At 28.7% G+C, this 18,786-nt stretch overlaps 3 protein-coding genes and 1 non-coding gene across 4 annotated transcripts; all 4 read left to right on the top strand.

The window, feature by feature from the left end:
* Positions 1 to 2,811: 2,811 nt before the first annotated feature.
* On the top strand, positions 2,812 to 3,427 carry LOC114183238 (putative non-specific lipid-transfer protein AKCS9). The gene has a single exon (XM_028070173.2). The coding sequence runs from the start codon at positions 2,895 to 2,897 to the stop codon at positions 3,186 to 3,188; it is 294 nt and encodes a 97-aa protein (XP_027925974.1). The 5' UTR covers positions 2,812 to 2,894; the 3' UTR covers positions 3,189 to 3,427.
* Positions 3,428 to 3,914: 487 nt separating this feature from the next.
* On the top strand, positions 3,915 to 3,988 carry TRNAV-CAC (transfer RNA valine (anticodon CAC)). Its single transcript has one exon. It is a non-coding gene; the product is annotated as a tRNA-Val (tRNA).
* A 4,659-nt stretch (positions 3,989 to 8,647) lies between these two features.
* Positions 8,648 to 10,852, top strand: LOC114185232 (putative glutamine amidotransferase GAT1_2.1). Its single transcript, XM_028072845.2, has 4 exons — positions 8,648 to 9,000; positions 9,150 to 9,880; positions 9,981 to 10,187; positions 10,319 to 10,852. The coding sequence occupies exons 1-4, from the start codon at positions 8,913 to 8,915 to the stop codon at positions 10,562 to 10,564; spliced, it is 1,272 nt and encodes a 423-aa protein (XP_027928646.1). The 5' UTR covers positions 8,648 to 8,912; the 3' UTR covers positions 10,565 to 10,852.
* A 3,035-nt stretch (positions 10,853 to 13,887) lies between these two features.
* On the top strand, positions 13,888 to 17,209 carry LOC114185231 (cysteine-rich receptor-like protein kinase 19). Its single transcript, XM_028072844.2, has 7 exons — positions 13,888 to 14,637; positions 15,381 to 15,560; positions 15,644 to 15,765; positions 15,833 to 16,043; positions 16,173 to 16,410; positions 16,502 to 16,655; positions 16,767 to 17,209. Exons 1-7 carry the CDS (start codon positions 13,905 to 13,907, stop codon positions 17,097 to 17,099), a joined length of 1,971 nt encoding a protein of 656 aa, XP_027928645.2. The 5' UTR covers positions 13,888 to 13,904; the 3' UTR covers positions 17,100 to 17,209.
* Positions 17,210 to 18,786: the final 1,577 nt, after the last annotated feature.

The following is an 18,786-nucleotide window of genomic DNA, read 5'->3' as shown; positions in this document are numbered from 1 at the left end:
GTAAAATTCATATTAAAACAAATTTTAAAACACAGGTAGTTTGTACACTAAAGTGTGAGGAATACCAAACAACATATCTTTTTGGTTATTAAATTAATTTCATCCTCATGTAATATTTTTCTCCTCAGATTATTCATTTTCACCCGTCACCGACAACACATATTATTGTTATTAAATAATGCATTTTTTCTAACTTTTTTTCTTCTCATTCCCTTTATTGTGTCTTTGGCTTTTTGTTCTTAACTCTTCCACAGTGTCCTCCATCAACATTACTGAAGGAATCTTTGGAAATAAGTATTTAATTGTGTCTTCCATTCTTCTTTCCTTCTCAAAAACTCTTTATGTTCCTTCTTTTCCAGAAGTGTTCTTCACTCTGAAACTTTCCTTTTGCAGGGTAAGATTCTTTATCCCTTTCATACATTCTCTCATGCTTCCAATTTTACTTTCCTGAGAAACACAAAGAACAAAAGATAAGGGAAATTACTTGTATCACATTATTATTTTACTTTTTATTCACTTCTAAAATTTTATAATTTATTCACAAGTCATTTTTTATATAGTTTTTTGTCTTATAATAATTAGGTGTATTTATAATTTACTAGCTTATTTATTTATACCAACTTGAAAACGAATATTAAATATATAACCTATTTTTATAATTTTTTAGAAAAATTCCGGGGGCCCAGACCAGGCCCATGGCATGGCACACGTATTCATGTATACATTATTATGGGTTATTAAAATTGAATAGCTTAGTAGGAAGCACAGTTATCTGTAACTAATACTAACAGCAACAACTAACCGCTAACAACTTCCCTGTCTTCTTCATAAATACACATATTTATTAAACTATAACATGGACACCTATTTTATTTTGGCTAATTTAGTAAACTGGGTCTTTTGATTTATATATTTATTTTATTCCATTGAATCTATTTTATAACAGAAATATGTATTAATTAAGTCAATAAACGAGCTTATTTTTCAAGTTTTTAATTATATCGCTGCAACAGCTGAATGAATGAGAATATATTTAACTTCTGAAATATGATAATATATATTATAAGCAACAAAATGTTCACAACTTTATTAATAACTATTTTTTTTTTGGTAATTTATGTTCACTTCTTTTTAATGAGATGCCGACATTTTTCTACTCGGACGACACACTTGATATTTTATTCAAGAAACTGAAGTTAGTAAAACGACTATATGTTGGATATGTTATTATATAACCTTTTTAATAAATTCAAAATTCATTTTATACATAATATTAATTATTACTTTTATCATCAATAATTAAACTTCGGAGAAGTAAATTCAATAGCAATGCATGTTTAACTAAGAAAAATTCTTCACTAAAAAAATTCCTAGTGTGTCATCTTCAAATAAGGAATAAATGAACTAATAGAGCTATCATTTATCTTTTCTGAACAAGTTATTGTTTTTCCTCTTCGTATCGCCAGTAATTTAATAAACACATTTTTATTTGACTAGTGTCTTAAAGGTGTGGCTTTAAAAACTAAAAGAGAAGTTTCTTCTATAGTTTCTAAATATAGTATTATATTTTGAGTAATATTATAAAACGATGATAAAAATGGTGTAAAGTACATCACTTATTTTGTCACAGAGGAAAAAAAAGGTAACTCGAGTTATTATTATCAATTATAAAAAGTTACAAAATAGTTAGCGATAAAAGTTGAAAAAAAGAGTATGAAAGATTATGGATTTGACGATCTTAGTAACACTTAGAAATTATAAGGTTAATTTGGTACGTTTAGAAGAGAGAACAAAAGAATTTATAAATTCAATTTTTCCCACCAACAAAATATTAATAAGTAAAGACAAAAAAAAACATCTATTATCAATTATATTTTTTAATTTAATAATGAACACTTAATCTAATAATTAGTATCAAAGTTTGAATCATATAAAAGTACTAAATCCACTAAAACGTTTTTTAAAAGATTAAAACTATAATGGAAACATATCAAACTTTATACCAAACAATGATAATTCATTTGCCAACTTGTTTGGTTAAAAAAATAGTTCAACATTATAAAATCCAACATAGTGTGTGTGACTATATGAGTTGGTAGGCCAACCCAGCTTACCACAGATTCAATTCAAATGAGCTGGATTCTTGGTAGGTCGGGTATTAATCTGTATTAAAATTTGTAAAAGAATTTTAATTCAACTCAATCCAAACCTGTAGTGGACCGAGTTAGTCCACGGATTTTGATCTACTTTAACGATTCTAGATAATTCAACGATCAACATTTCACATCTATCTGGCATTAGCATTTTCTGTTCTTATATATATATATATATATATATATATATATATATATATATATGTTTACAAATACAAAATTTCACTCTTTTTATAATGAGTTTACCCATAAAGAAAAGTTGTAATATGGTTATTTTTGACGTGAAACAATTTTTTTCCATATGAAATAAATAACCCCAAAAGAGAATTACCTAGGAAGCCCACCTCGGAATTACATTAAGTATAGAGATATCTGGGTGCGAGAATTTCATAGTACTTACGAAACACGTAGGGTCCATTGCATTGAAATTAAGGTGATGTTAGTGGTGCGATTACACAGAAACCACTAGTGAATGCCACGAAATTTTCGGTGGTGTTAATGCAAAATAATTGTAAGTAATAATATCATCCCAACGCCCCTCCCATTAATGTGGTGGGGTCATTCCCATTCACTTCCCACCGATACACTCCATCATTATTAATTGAAACCACACCCACTCTCTTTTCACTTCGCTTCTTATATATATATAACTCTTCCACTGCCACATTGTATGAGTGTGAGTGTTAGTGAGTTGAGCATTAAGAAACCAGGCTTTGTTCTCTGTGTTGTTGTTTTAGGAAGATGACGATGAAGATGAAGATGTCGGTTGTGTGTGCAGTGGTGGTTCTGGCACTGTTTCTGATCGATGTGGGACCTGTGGCTGAGGCTGTAACTTGCACCCCAACCGAATTATCGCCATGTGCTGCAGCAATCAGCAGCAGCTCTCCACCCTCAGGGGCTTGCTGTACCAAGCTGAAGGAGCAAAAGCCATGCTTATGCGGTTACATAAAAAACCCGTCCCTTAGGCAGTACGTCAATTCTCCTGGTGCCATAAAGGTCCTTAGTAGTTGCGGCGTTACCAAACCAAAATGCTAAATACATATACAAACAAATTCAATAACACAGTTTAATTTATACTGCGTATAAATTAAGCTTCAATACGTTTCTATCGTATTATATACTTTGCTGTGTCTTTGGATGTGTTGTAAGAGTTTCTAGAGCTGAATACGTACGTACGGTGTATACACATCCTGTATTCACCAGGGAATCATCATATCTATGTCTGTCTCTGTTCACACCTATAAATAAAGAGATACTCATGCTCTCTTCTCTTCTCTTCTCTCCTTCTTCATCGTTTTCGATCATCATGCACCAAAGAGAAAACTCGGATAAATAAAGCAGCAAATTCATGGTTAAGGTTTTCATATACTAAAAACAGTAAACGACAGAATGATATTTTTGTTTGTTAAATTAATTGATGCTTTGTTGATGATTTTTCTGTTCGAGCGTTCTGGAGAAGAGTGGAGTTGGAAATTAAATGTTATGTAACAGCAAATCATATTCATAACTGATCCTATAATATTTTCACAAATTACTCTTACAATATTTGATCTTTTCAGTTTTTTTTTTTAGTTATGTCTCTGGATATAAAACTGTTATAAATAATTAGGTTTTAGCAATTTTAAGTCTTCAAAAACTAATACTAGAGATATAACTTTTTTAGCTTCAACATGGGATTAAAATATCTGTTTAAAAAATTTAAACAATGATTAAAACAAAAGTTTAAAAATGTATGGGGCTATCAGACATGAACTTGAAATTGTCTGGGTGGTGTAGTTGGTTATCACATTAGTCTCACACACTAAAGGTCTCCGGTTCGAACCCGGGCTCAGACATTAGTTTTTAATTTTTTCTTTTAATAAATAAAATAAAATAATTTTTACTTGCACCATCGTAATCACTATTTTTTTTTTAATATTATCATTTTCATGCAACATTTGAAATTCATCATGAATTTTACCTTGTACTGTCATCTATTGCTGATATAAAAAAAAAAAAAAGTATTGATTATTTTTATCATTTATGTGAAATAATTTACTCTAAAGATAATCAGATAACAAACATAAACACAAATTTTCGATAGAAATCCAAACTGTGTTTTACCATTTTCTAGACTACTAACCCATCTCCCTAAATTCAACTTTTATTATTCGTTTCCTTTAGCTTTATTACATATAAATATTTGTTAACTTTACATTCTACTTTGACGTTTTTAATTATGGTGGCAATTATAAAAGCATAATAAACGTTATAGCGAGATATATAGAATGATAAAATTATGATTAAAAACAGATCATGGTGGACCTATTTATAATGAAGATAATGTTAATATTAGTAGTGGTGGTAATTATATCAACGGTGAAAATAACAATAATTAGTATGACATTAATAATATTAATAGAATAATGGTAGATGATAAAAAATAAGAATGATGGTAATAATGATAAATGATAAAATAATATTAATAAAACCTATTACACTGATAATTAATAAAAATAAGAATGCTAATAATATATGATAACAAAAAAATGGAAATATTAATGAACAATGTAAAATGTGATGATTGCATAGAAATGATGATGATGATAGTGCATTTGATCATGAAAGAGACAGTTTCATCTAATTTTTCAATCAGTTTTTTCTCCTAAATAAAAAAATTACAGTCTACGAAAAAAGATAAAATAAACAAATATTTTCTCGTGGATGTAGCGTATAATTGATTATAATATATAAGATATTTATGTATGCTGAAAAATTAATAGAATGAAATTTCGTTCCACTTTCGTATAATTTGAGATTTTTCTTTCTTTTATTTATTACAATGCCTAAATGTTTCTTAATTATCTGAGAAAATATTGCGAAGTTGATTTCTTATGAGAAAAATATGTTTATAATTCCTATCTTTTTCGTCAAAACTTTGTTTGTTTTTTATAATTTCAAATTGATGAATTATGACTTTATAAAACTATACAAATTTTAGTTATTATCTCATAATGACGGTAAAAAATATCATTAAGTATAAGTACAAAGAAAATTACTAAATTTACATATTCATAAAAGATGTTAAATATATTTTTATATCCAAAATATCGTAGTTTAGTTTTCAAATTTTACAAATTATAAATATAGTTTTTTAATCTAATTATGTAAATTTTTTGTATTTATTTACATTATTTAACATGTTTAAACTTAAATATTAATCCACATCGCGTTTAGGAGATAAATTTCTTTTTGACAAAAAAAATGTTATTTTGAAAACAAAAATATCAAAATTTAAGATAAAATTGATTTCAGTTCAAATATATATATATAATCCTTAAAAAATATAAAAGAAATACATTAGTTTAAAAACATAAAGATTAAAAGACATGTTTTGAAAAAAATAAAAATAGAGAAGACATAATACAAATAAATATATTTTAGCAATTTAGATCAAATTTTTATAATTTTTTATTTAAAAAAACAGTGTATTGAATATTTTTAGCAATAAACATTAAAAATAAAGAATATATGAAAATTAACTCAATTCGAAAAAGACTGGTAGGATTACATTATTCCATAAGTGTATTGATATCAAATGCCAAAATATGATAATATAAGATAAATGGAAAGAAGATTTGTATTTTATTACGGGGAGAAATAAAACAGAAAAAAAATATTTAAAAGATCGAGATAGTAGTTGAATACTTGAAAACAATCTATCATAAGGAAAGCATCAATATAAAGATTATAATCAATATAAAGATTATAGTTCAAATTTGAAAAAAAAAATGTCATATTAAACATGGGTTGTAAATATATAAAATAAGTGTTACGTGGAAGAATAATTATAGAAAATTATTATATACAGAATTTTATGTAATTTTTGTTTAAAGTCAGTAAAAAATCATTTATAGTAATATTTTCTACCCGTTGGAAAGGATAAATAAGGAAAAGTAATTATATACTTGCTATCATCAATCTCTTTATACTTTTTAAGCAATATATATATATATATATATATATATATATATATATATATATATATATATAAAATTCATCTTTCTTATTATTTAGTTTTAGAGTTTTATTTAAATTTCTTTTTGCCTTTTTTTTTTTCCATATCTTTCATTCTATTTCAAGATAAACGATTTTCCACGCTTCATACTCTATTAATTCCTGGTCAATAGAGTTATCATTTGACACTCTTTTAGCTAAGATTTCATCTAAAATGACTTAAAGTCTTGAGTTGATTGTTTTGTTATATTCATAATTAGTTTATAATTATATTTAAAAAATTTAGTGTCCCTTACTCTGCAATCATTATTTTCTTAAAAATAATGAGTACAATTTACTTATTATGTTTTTCAGATGTCAATATTGTGTCATAAAAACATTTTAACTTGAACAATTTATGTCATGAATTTAGTTGTCTTATATATTTAGAAATACTTAGCATATTTAGATTAAAATCACGTGTAGTGTAAACGCAAAAAAAAAAATCATAAAATATTAGTCGTTTTTTAATTGAAATAATTTATATCAACTATTAAATTGTCATGAAACAAGTATGAGAAAATAATATATTTGGGTCTGTATTAAATGTTATTTTAATATATAACATTGTAATTATAACTCACGATGTTTATATTAATGGTTTTATTTCTATGAAACAAAATGTATACTAATATAAATAATTTGTAGTATGAGATATCAAATGTTAGTATGCTACTTCTATTTCTTTTATTAGACTTTCTTTTTTCTAGAGAGAAATGTCATATAGTAGTATAATGAATTAGTATATTGTGAATATTTCCGAATAAAATAGAAATAAACAATAATTAAAAATTGAGTATAACTTCTTTGTAATTAAGAAGGGTACACATCCACACATAATAATAGTAATAAATAACCAACAGTCATATTATTTTATTTAATATTTGAAACAAAGTATTAGATAAAAAAGAGTCTAGTTTCTAACTAAAGGATTTGAATAGTAGTTAAGATTACAATAAGTAAACATAAATAGATTTTTTTTATTAAAAATTAATTACAAATATTTAAACATTACCTGATATTTCTAACTCACATCACTTAATATAATCAATTTTTTAATCAGAAATTAATAAAAAATATTTAAATTTACAAATAATTTAGAAATGAATTATACTTTCTAAATATTAAGATCAGTAATGACGAGAGAAATTAACTATTACGTCAATCAATCAATAATTCATAATTTTTACTTAAAAATCATTTCAAAATATCATCTTATCCTATTTTGAGCATCTAAATTTATTATTCGATACTATGATTGTCAACAATTACAGTCTTTAATTATGCTATTAATTACTAATTGGATGAAGTTATTGCGTAGGCAGTGACGAAGCAAGTTGTATCGTATCCCCAGTTGCACTTCTAATTGCTAACGTACGCATCACGGTCAACATTGTTACGCTGTGAACTTAAAACATCACTCAAATGGCATATAATTATGAATAAATCAAAGACTACAAAGAGCATTTTATTCCAATTAATGTACCCAAACTTGATAAGTTCTACAAATTCTCATCTATCTCTCCATAATATTAATATTAATATTAATAATCACCTCATGCTATTTATATATAACTTATAACCCCAATTTAATGTGTTGACCCACCAAAGTGCCACGTTCCTCTTCTTTTACTAAAATAGTAGCCAAGTGTCTTGCATGTTATGCCCCTCAACTTCTTTATTTTACCATGATATTAATATTAATATTAATAACTTTATCCTTCATACTTTAATAATTTAAGGTGTATCCTTCTTGTTATCCCCTTTGAAGGATCATAAGTATATTTGCAAAGATAATTTGACCTAGTGTATCTGCAAAAACAATTTCATGTTTTAAGGAATATTATCAATAAGGTAATAAATATGAATAATGTACATATATATAATATTTTAACGGGTATTCTATCTTAATGGGACTTAAATTAGTTGTCTAACTTCTCCTATTTCCTAATTAATGTTTGATTTGATAATTAGGATGTAAAATATATAAATTACACAATTGATCCAAGATGATATTATTTTTTGTTGGTCCACATTATCTTGAGTACCGAATAATATACACTTTTATTGATAATATGAAAGAAAATTTTCTTATATCTATAGTAATATCTATTTAGGCACCATCTGTACAAGATTACAAATAATATTTTTATATAACGTACAGATAATATAAGGGTTAAAAAAATAAGAAATCATTAAGCAGAGTATGATATATTATTTTATTCTACCATATCAATCCATAACCATTTATCAGCTAATAAAAATATCATTTAAAATAATATATTCTAACCTATTATATGCACAGCCTCCAAATTTAAGTCAACGGTCAACAGATAGAATTTTTATTTAAAAAAAAACGTGTGTAAAACCTAATTGGTGGCGAGCGACCTATTTATAAGACATGAAAAGAACAAAACGAAATCGAAAGCTGTTAAAACGTCGATCATACGCGGAGGCACGAAAAAGTTTGCTTGTTTTTCTGCGCTCTAACGTTGTTTCTCTCAGTATATATCTCTTGCAGCAGGCCCTGTCAGCTATATCTCACGAAATCCACGGTTTCATCAACGCTCATTAATTATCAATTTCAATCCCTAATCCTAATCCTCATCCTTATCCATTCTCATTCTCTATACCATCGTTTATAAATATTCTGCCCAAAAAAGTCTCACCTTTTCGTACAGAATATACGCATCGTAGCCCTTATCAAATCTCCATCTCACACCAATGTCCACCGATCTCTCCGTCATTCTCCCTCGTGTTCTCATTGTCTCTAGACGAAGCGTTCGCAAGAACAAGTTCGTCGATTTCGTCGGTATGTTATATGTTTCCTCCTTTTTCTTTAATTTTCAATTAAATCTACTACTTCAGTGCAATTCCTTAATTATTTTTCAATCACAAGGAAATTAACGTAACCCTTTTTGATAAAACGTGTTCTTATATGATTTTTTTTTTCTTTTTCAGGTGAATATCACCTGGATCTTATAGTAGGGTATGGCGCTGTGCCCGTGATTGTTCCTCGTGTTTCTGGGGTGCACATGTTGTTGGATAGCTTTGAGCCAATCCATGGCGTGCTTCTGTGCGAAGGGGAAGACATTGATCCCTCTTGGTACGAAGAAGATACCTCGGGTCTTTCACAAGAGGAATTGGACGAGATTAGAAGGCTCCATGTGAGTGACACTGCCATTGATAAAGAAAAAGACTCGATTGAGTTGAGCCTCGCGAAGCTATGCCTGGAGAGGAACATTCCCTATTTGGGAATCTGCAGGGGCTCACAGATTCTTAATGTAGCATGTGGGGGTACCCTTTACCAGGACATAGGGAAAGAGCTTTCAGTGAAGTGTGCCGAGAATAAAAGGGTGACGCACATAAACTATGACAATTATGATGGGCATAGACACGATGTGGAAGTGGTTGAGAACACCCCTCTGCATCACTGGTTTAAGGATTCTTTGGAAGATGGAAAAATGGATATTTGGGTTAACAGCTATCACCATCAAGGGGTGAAGAGATTGGCACAGCGTTTTGTTCCAATGGCTTTTGCACCTGATGGTTTGATTGAAGGGTTTTATGACCCTGATGCTTATAATCCAGAAGAGGGTAAGTTCATTATGGGATTGCAATTTCACCCTGAGCGTATGAGGAAGCCTGATTCGGAGGAGTTTGATTACCCAGGATGTCCTTTTGCTTATAAGGTTTGAAAATATATCAATTTTTTTTGGGATATCTGTTTAATTTCATTGGTCCATATTGGTTACAGTTGAGTTAAGATTTGCAATTTCATTGAAAGTGCAGGAATTTGTAAAGGCCGTTGTTGCTTATCAGAAGAAGTTGAACAACTTAACAACAGTGCAAAAGCCTGTTAAGCTTAACAAGGAAATGGAAAACAAAAGGAAGATTATAGTGCGTAGTTTCTCACATGCCAAAAACCTCTACAACGCTGGTCGTGGAACCACTTCCCCCAGAGACTCCGAACTTGAAATTGGAGCAGAGTTTCTTGAGGTATTACAAAGTACCTATTATATGCATACATTTTGTTTTCCTCTGTTATTCGTGAATCATGTTTGTCTGTGTAAGGAATGTGAAAGTTATCAGTTTTTGTTGTGTGTATTGATTGATGATAAATTTTGCAGTCGAACACGGCCTTGAGTGTGCAGCAAGAAAACAGATTAAAGCAAATGGGTGCAACGGTTAGGAATGCAAGATCATACAAAGAGAGAGTGAAGCTGAATGAGGAAAGGGAGAAGATGGCAAGAGGTGTGATGAGGAAAATGTCAGTGGAACAGTTGTCAGAGCTTTTGTCTTTCTATCACACAATGGGACAAATTTGTTCAGAAGTGTTGGACTTAAAGATACATGGCCTTGTCACTCCTCAATGAGTTTCACTTCAGGAATTTGTTCCTTTTCGTTAATTGATCATGCAACTCAACCAACTTTTGTTTCTTTCTATGTTGCCTGTCAAGTTCGATGATGTGGTCCTTTAAATCCAATGATTGTTATGGGAAATTGAGGCTTGTCTTTTTATTCCTTTGTTTGATTCTGATGTTAAATTCTTGTATTTTGGATGATACGTCAAATGTCAATCACTTCTGTAAAGCCACTACTAGCTTTGGGGAAAATTTCAAGAGCAGGATTGAGGAAATAAAAGTTCATTCTTTATATAAAAACCTACTATTCTGTATCTCCTTTTAAGAAAATTATAAGCTACTATTCTGTATCTCTTTTTAAGAAAATTATATTTTAACTAGGATTTTTTACAAAGTTTAGAGAATGTATATGTGATTTGATGTGGTGTAATTAAAAAAAAAAGTTTGGTGTGATTTGAAAAGAAAAGTTTGTTAAAATTTATCAAGAAAAACTCTCTGAAACTATGGTTCTCCCTTCTTTTAATTTCAACTTCTGATATATATATATATATATATATATATATATATATATATATATATATATATATATATATATATATATATATATATATATATCCTAAGAATATAGATTAGTGGTTATCGTCTCATTTATTTTTTGAAATTACAATCTTTTCAAATTAATTTTAGTTTCAAAGGATGAAGTTGAACCCTCCGCTTTATATAAATTTATTTTAATAAAGTTTTGAGGTGAAATGATATATTAAAAATTGTATTAATTTTTTATATGTGAATTGAACTCACATTTTCACATTTTATTACTGTTGAATTTTTTAGATGATTTTTTATTAAAAAATGTATCAATAATATCAAAATTAGTAAAATATAATACAAATAAAGAGGACTCGTAACTTAAAATATTCGTGTCCGATAAATATTCACGTAAAGGAACATAAAAAGATTATTTAGATAAAAAATTGTTAGAATAGAAGTTACTTCTCATTGATTTTGTGTCTTCGTTAGAAAAGTAACATAACTACTTTATCAATACTCTTTTTATTTCGGGGTTGAATTCGCGTGATCTCGTGTCGAGAACATTTGTTTCTTTGCCGAGGATATGAAAATAGAGACAAGGATTTTCTCTCTTAATTTTCCTTTAACTGTGAATAAATTGGATATTCATATTCTGAAGTCGTAACAAAATATTTAAAATTCCATAAAACTCAACTCATGCACCTTTTTTTTTTGTCTGAAATGCTTTTAAGATGAAAGTTAACAAAATAAAATACCTTTTATAAATATTTTATTAGTTTTTCATTGATTTCTTTAAAATACACTTTTAGATAAACCAAATCAATCTAATTGATAGCTTTAGAGAGATGATTTACTAAATTTAAAACAAAATTAAAATAAATAAATCAACAATGCATGGAATTTTTCTCTCAGGTCTTCAATAATTCAAACCCTTCAAATACAAATAAGTAATAGTTAAAAAGTATTACGCCGTTTGGTTCAAAAAGTTTAAACAATTCGCCATTCAAATGTTACAAATAGAAAACAGAACACAATTTATATAATGTGGTCTAAATTATATCATTTAATAATTTAAGATCGTCATTAAAAAAAACTAATTAACCATTAAAAAATAATTGATACACAAACATTAAAATGTCAAATTACTTATATATTTTTGTGTTTAAATTAGTAAAATAAACTAACCCTATTGAAACTCATTTAAAAATGTGATTAAGTGGACGGAATTGACTTTAGTTCAATTATAAAGTTTTTGAGTTTTTTTTTATTCGAATAAAACCTGTAATGATGAATCTTTGACAACTCAAACCCTAATCCTTCTCCTGCTTAAGTCACTTTGTGTAACTCACAATATATATTACAATGTTACCGTGAAATGTTAATTTATTTTTTTATAGATACATTATTACATTATATTATTATTAATACTTTATAATAATTTTTTACTTCTATTTAAAAGTTTATAAAATCCTTAATAATATTTGTCTCTAAAATTGTTACGTGAATAGTTAATTTTATATTATCTCCTCACATTTTACAAAATGTAAGCCTTAAACTTACCTTTTCAGGTTGAAAAAAATGCCTAAGCCATAAAGTTGGTGAGCACAAGCATTTTCGGAATTACCTGCAGAGCACCTGTTTTATTATTATTATTATTATTATTATTATTATTATTATTATTATTATTATTATTTGGTAGAAAAAGAGACGTTGCGTGTGCATGAACTAGTCGCAAAATTAATTTGACTATAACGGGATACCAAAGACATTATTTATGTTTATTAATGGTATCAAGTATAAAATTTTATTTAATTTTTAATCTGTAAATAATTTAATTGAAATTGATTTTTCAACAAATAAAAGTGCATCGAAAATTAAAACTTATCACGCCTAACATGTTTTTAATTTTCATCCAACCTGTAGGTGAGATTTTTAGTTTCTAGCATGCAATTAAAGGGCCTTATTTACATTTTGCATATAAAAAAAATACAAATTACTTAAAATAGTTTTAGCTCGTACCTGAATTATGGATCACCGTGTTTAACTATACGCTATGTAAAAAAAAAAATCGTTCGACTACAAACGAAACTTTTCGGTTCAATTTAAAATAAATACAAAATTATAAATAATTCTAAATTTAAAAGTGAATCAAATATTTAATTACACAATCTAACAATTTGATATACAAATGTGTAATATATATATATATATATATATATATATATTAATAAAAAATATCATTTAACCTTTTTTAAAATTTATATATTTTATTTTTAATTTAAAATGAGTTAAGCCAAAATTGATGTTTGTAATTAAAGTATTAATTTTTTGAGGGACTGTGGAGTAGGGTATGATGTATCTCTGGTTTTGTTAGGAATTCGAATATCAGTCACGTCGAATAATAATGAAAAAGTATAGTATTATATAAAGATAAAAATTTATAAATTCATTATCTTAAAAGTTTTAAAGTTTTACATCGAAAATGACAAATTTAAATCCAGCGACAGAGGAAGAGAGTGAATTTTGACGTTAAGTTTTGGCAAAAGACCCAGAAGCTACACATACAATTTCTCACTGGACATCACATTCAAACAACTGTGTATGTCGATTATGATTTCGTCACGTTGACCCATTAGCTTCCACAACTTTTTTCAAAAATTCAAACTTTCACTTTAGCTGGGGCTTCCTAGAAACAGCAGTGTTAGAAATTTAACATGCATTGAAAGTGAAATGCCCACTGGTTAGAGACTTCCCAATATAACATAACTCAATCCTGGTCTTCCTTTTGCTCTCCTTCCATGCACCTTCTCCTCCTCCAACAATGAAACCTAAGCCTTGTTTCATCTTCCTTCTGTTGCTCATCTCAACCAATGTTCCAACCTATCTTTGTGAGGACGATGCTCAATACAGCAACTGTAGTAACGCTTTTACATGCGGAAATACGAATCTGGATCTCAGGTACCCCTTCTTCGGAGAAAACAGAGATAGTTATTGCGGTGAAGAGAGGCTCGCATGCGAAAGGGGAGTCCCCAAGATAACCCTCAACGATGCCAAGTACCGTATTCTGGATTGGCATAATACAACACAGACAGTAACAATTGCCAGAGATGATTATTGGGATGGTATCTGTGTGAGTGAGTACAAGAACAACACCTTTGATAACACTCACTTTCGATATGATCATCAATATAATGATCTTGCCAACCTCACGCTCTTTTATTGCCCTTCCAATTCACCCCCCTCTATATCGACGAATCCACTTGGTCCTCTTATTTGTGGTGCTGCTGATAGATATGTCTACTACACTTCCCAGTCTGAACTTTCCTACACGGGGAGTTGCACGGTTGTGGTGATTCCGATATTTGAAACCAACGCTTCACTTGTGATTGACAACAAAATAAGTGAAGCGTTACAGAATGGTTTTGAGTTGAATTGGGTGGGAAATTACGATGACTGCAACAAATGCAGTGATTCTGGTGGTGAGTGTGGGGTTGATGGAGATGGAGGATTCCAATGTTTCTGCAAGGATGGACCCCATTCTGCTACATGCCCAGGTATGTATGTATTTCCATTTCTAGTTTAGTTCGTAAAAAAATAGCTTGCATGGCTTCTTCTGATTGAAGAAGCGTGTTACCTATATGTTTTTTCTTTTCTCTTGTTAAGATAGGGTTGAAAGGGAGCAAGGTCTATGCTGTAAATCATCATTCTTTGCTTTTTCAGTGACTTCCTCAACCATTACTTCATCAACTTCTTACACTTCACTCATTTTCTTCTTAAAGGTGTCATCATATATGTTATTTCACAGTACCATTGAGACTTCAAAAAAGAGAAAAACAAATATAATAAATATTAATAAAATATTTGTAATAAAATGGTGCCCGTATACTTTTTCCACTCTTTAAAATATGTGTTGCCTTCTTTGACTACACTTATCGCTTATCTTCCTTCTCAAACGGTTGGTTTAAATAGTTAATGTATTATTTGGGAAACCCGTCAATAGCAACTTAATTATATTTTTAGATGTAATTTATGTTTAAAGTCCATTTATTTCTTCACTGTTTTTATATTGAGAGAGAAAAGAGACGAGAGACAGAGATATTTATTTATTATTATTCATAAAAATATTTCATAAAAAAATTGATAATAATTTTTTACAAATTATTATTCATAACAAAATTTTTAAATATTTTTTAAGAAAATATTTTCAAAATAAAATCGTATAAAAATGTATTTTTTTTATTAGTTTTATAATTAATATATTATAACTTGTCATGATTTATTGACTGTTATCTTGCAGGAAAAGGAAAAGTATCATTGCGAAAATGGATCTTGATTGTTGTATCTACAACTGTTTCTATGACATTCATCTTTTTGTGCTACTATCTCATAAAAAGAAAACCAAAAAAGATCTTTTTGTGCTCCTATCTGATAAAGAGAAAATCGAAAAAGAGCATTAAGAGTCTTCTAAGAGAAAATTGTAAGTATTATATGTAGTTTTTAGGTTTCAAGATGTTTAACAACTTAACCCGTTTACAATTCAATAACGTTTGTGTCAACCAGTTGGTAATGAAAGTGTTACTTTAGAGCCCCTACAATTCAACTTGGCTACACTTAAGGCAGCAACCAACAACTTTTCAGATGAGAATAGGATTGGCAAAGGAGGATTTGGAGAAGTTTATAAGGTGAAAAAATGTTGTATAATCACTTTCTAGTTTTTATTTTACTTATAAGTAGTAATTTAATTTCCAGGGAATTCTTCTTGATGGACAACACATAGCAGTAAAAAGGCTCTCAAAAAATTCCTCTCAAGGTGCAAAGGAGTTTAAAAACGAAGTTTCGGTGATAGCTAAACTTCAACATAGAAATCTTGTGACATTCGTTGGTTTTTGTCTCGAAGAGCAAAATAAGATTCTTATATATGAATATGTACCGAACAAGAGTCTTGACTACTTTTTATTTGGTATGATTTTCGTCAACCTTAAACTATTAATATATATATATATATATATATATATATATATATTTGTGTTTTCTCAAACTACAAAATATATTTCAAAATCTTATATTTTTCTTTGAATTTAACATGTAGATTCTCAGCGATCAAAATTGTTAAGTTGGATGGAACGATATGATATTATTAGAGGGATTGCTCGAGGAATTTTTTATTTACATGAGCTTTCTCGGTTCAAAGTTATACATCGCGATCTCAAACCAAGTAATGTTTTATTAGATGAAAATATGGTTCCAAAAATTTCAGATTTTGGACTAGCTAGAATTGTTGAAATAAATCAAGACCAAGTCGGTACTAATAGAATTGTTGGGACATTGTAAGTGAAAATATTTTTTTCTGATTAATCTATTTGTTACCTTCTTACTCTTAGAGTATGTTTTGTTCTAATTAATCATTTTTTTTTACAGTGGATATATGCCTCCAGAATATGCAATGCTTGGACAATTTTCAGAAAAATCAGATGTTTTTAGTTTTGGAGTCATGGTTTTAGAGATTATTACTGGGAAAAAGAATTTGAGTTCTCACGAACCACATCTTGTTGCTAAAGGCCTCTTAAGTTATGTGAGTATAATAATTCAATCAATTATTCATTTACAATTAAATTATATATATATATTTCAATGTTCATTAATAGTTATGTCATTGGATTTTTCATTTGACAAAATTTTATAGGTATGGAGGCAATGGAGAGATCAAACATGGTTAGACATATTAGATCCTAATATTAAAGAAACTTATTCAGAAATTGAAGTTACTAAATGTATTCAAATTGGTTTGTTATGCGTTCAACAAAATCCTGAAATTAGACCTACAATGACCAATGTTCTATCATACCTTAGTAGTTATTTCAATGATTTACCAAGTCCACAAGAACCAGCATTTTTCTTAAATGAAAGGACGAATCCTGCAACATTTGCTCGGGAATCAAATATTAATCAACCTATCAACAACTCCACTCCATTGTCTATTAATAAAATTTCTGTAAGTGAATTTTTACCTCGATAGTAATTTATTTTTCTTTGGTATTTTTGTTTAGCAATTGATTACTGGTCATGTATGCAAGTTTTTGTTATTTTACTTTGGAGAATATTAAAAGAAATATTCTTCCACGATTTGAAGAATATGATGTAATGAAATATTAACATCTATTGATAATGGATGTAATTTATATCATCTGTGATGAATTAATATAAACTTTTATTATGCTTTATTTAATATATTGGTTTTGAGACATGATAAGGAAATTAAGATTTCTTTCTCCCCTTTTACTTAGTAATTCATAATATGTGATGACAAATTATTGATGGATTTTAGGGTACTAGGGTAGGTGTTTTGTCAAAAGTTCATAATTACGTCATAACATGACTTTATTTGGTATTAAAACATATTTTGATTTTAGTTATTTTAAAACTATGGTAAACGTGGGCACTATCATATATGTATTTACGTATTTTTTAAATATATATGATATTATATTAGTAAGTGATGATAATGTAATGTTATTAAGTTAATATATAAATAAAATTATATTTATTAAAAATAAAGTGAAATATATCAGAAAATATGAGAGAATAACTATTGATAAACAGAAAAAAAAGAAAGAAGCAGATATAGACAATGTCATACAAAATTTGTAAAAGTAACAGTTAATTTTCAAAAATTTAATAAATAATTAATTTCAAAGGATAAAATTAGTACTTTAAAATGTAGACAAAAAAAAATTTCTTTATATATTATTGTAAATACTCAACATACATTTCTTTTCTTGTATAATGATTTTAATTGAGCATTAATAAAATGGTTAATAAACTAATTTTAAAAAACAATGTAAAAGTTGTAAAAATTATACTCAAATAATACGGCCGTGTGTAACAGGACACATTAATTATCCTGAACTTTTGTTAATACAGTAGTAAATAACACTGCGCCGGAAACACTTAAAGAATTAACATTATTTTTAACTTAAAATCTAAAAATAATATTTTTTCTTAAATGATATTCAACTATTTGTCGATGAAAGTTATAATTCATAAAAAGTAAAGCTAATAATAATGATATTTTATCTCGCCTTATAGGCTTCGGTTATGGCGGAATCGAAGCCTATAAGAAAGCGGTGACAATTTTACAATTTTAGCAACCTATATTGCTTCGGTTCTACAAACAATCGGTGCCGTAAGCAGCTTTAGGCCTCGGTTCCTTAAGAACCGAAGCCTATTAGGCAGCTCAGAAATGAAAATTTTAAAATTGGCGCCAGCGAGAACACATTTAGTCTCGGTTGCTTTTCGACCGAGGCAATATTGGACAGTTTTAGGCCTCGGTTGAAATAGAACCGAAGCCTATAACCCTGTCCAGAAACCCTAATTTAAAAATTTCATCAGCGCCGCCCCCTTTGGCTTCGGGTCCCCTACGACCGAGGTCATTGAGCCACTTTGGGCCTCGGTTGAAATAGAACCGAAGCCTATAACCCTGTCCAGAAACCCTAATTTAAAAATTTCATCAGCGCCGCCCCCTTTGGCTTCGGGTCCCCTACGACCGAGGCCATTGAGCCACTTTAGGCCTCGGTTTTTTGAATAACCGAGGCCATAAAGCCTGTTAAAATCCTCAAATCGCAAACCCCAATCACTATTCATCTTCTTCCCTAATTCTCTTCCTACGACGAAATTGATCTCCAGATATTCTCTCAAGAACCTTT

Source organism: Vigna unguiculata, chromosome 5, assembly GCF_037176805.1.
Source record: "Vigna unguiculata cultivar grain cowpea cultivar isolate G323 ecotype 2 chromosome 5, ASM3717680v1, whole genome shotgun sequence".
NCBI classification, from domain to species: Eukaryota; Viridiplantae; Streptophyta; class Magnoliopsida; order Fabales; family Fabaceae; genus Vigna; species Vigna unguiculata.
The sequence above is the reverse complement of the archived record's forward strand: the minus strand, read 5'-3'. Positions and strand labels throughout refer to the sequence as shown.

Coding starts and splice junctions, on each gene's coding strand:
- LOC114185231 (XM_028072844.2), top strand. CDS start 13,905: ATGAAACCTAAGCCTTGTTTCATCTTCCTTCTGTTGCTCATCTCAACC. Junction 14,638..15,380: donor CCATTCTGCTACATGCCCAG/GTATGTATGTAT, acceptor GTTATCTTGCAG/GAAAAGGAAAAGTATCATTG. Junction 15,766..15,832: donor GATTTGGAGAAGTTTATAAG/GTGAAAAAATGT, acceptor TTTAATTTCCAG/GGAATTCTTCTTGATGGACA.
- LOC114185232 (XM_028072845.2), top strand. CDS start 8,913: ATGTCCACCGATCTCTCCGTCATTCTCCCTCGTGTTCTCATTGTCTCT. Junction 9,881..9,980: donor GATGTCCTTTTGCTTATAAG/GTTTGAAAATAT, acceptor TTGAAAGTGCAG/GAATTTGTAAAGGCCGTTGT. Junction 10,188..10,318: donor TTGGAGCAGAGTTTCTTGAG/GTATTACAAAGT, acceptor TAAATTTTGCAG/TCGAACACGGCCTTGAGTGT.
- LOC114183238 (XM_028070173.2), top strand. CDS start 2,895: ATGACGATGAAGATGAAGATGTCGGTTGTGTGTGCAGTGGTGGTTCTG.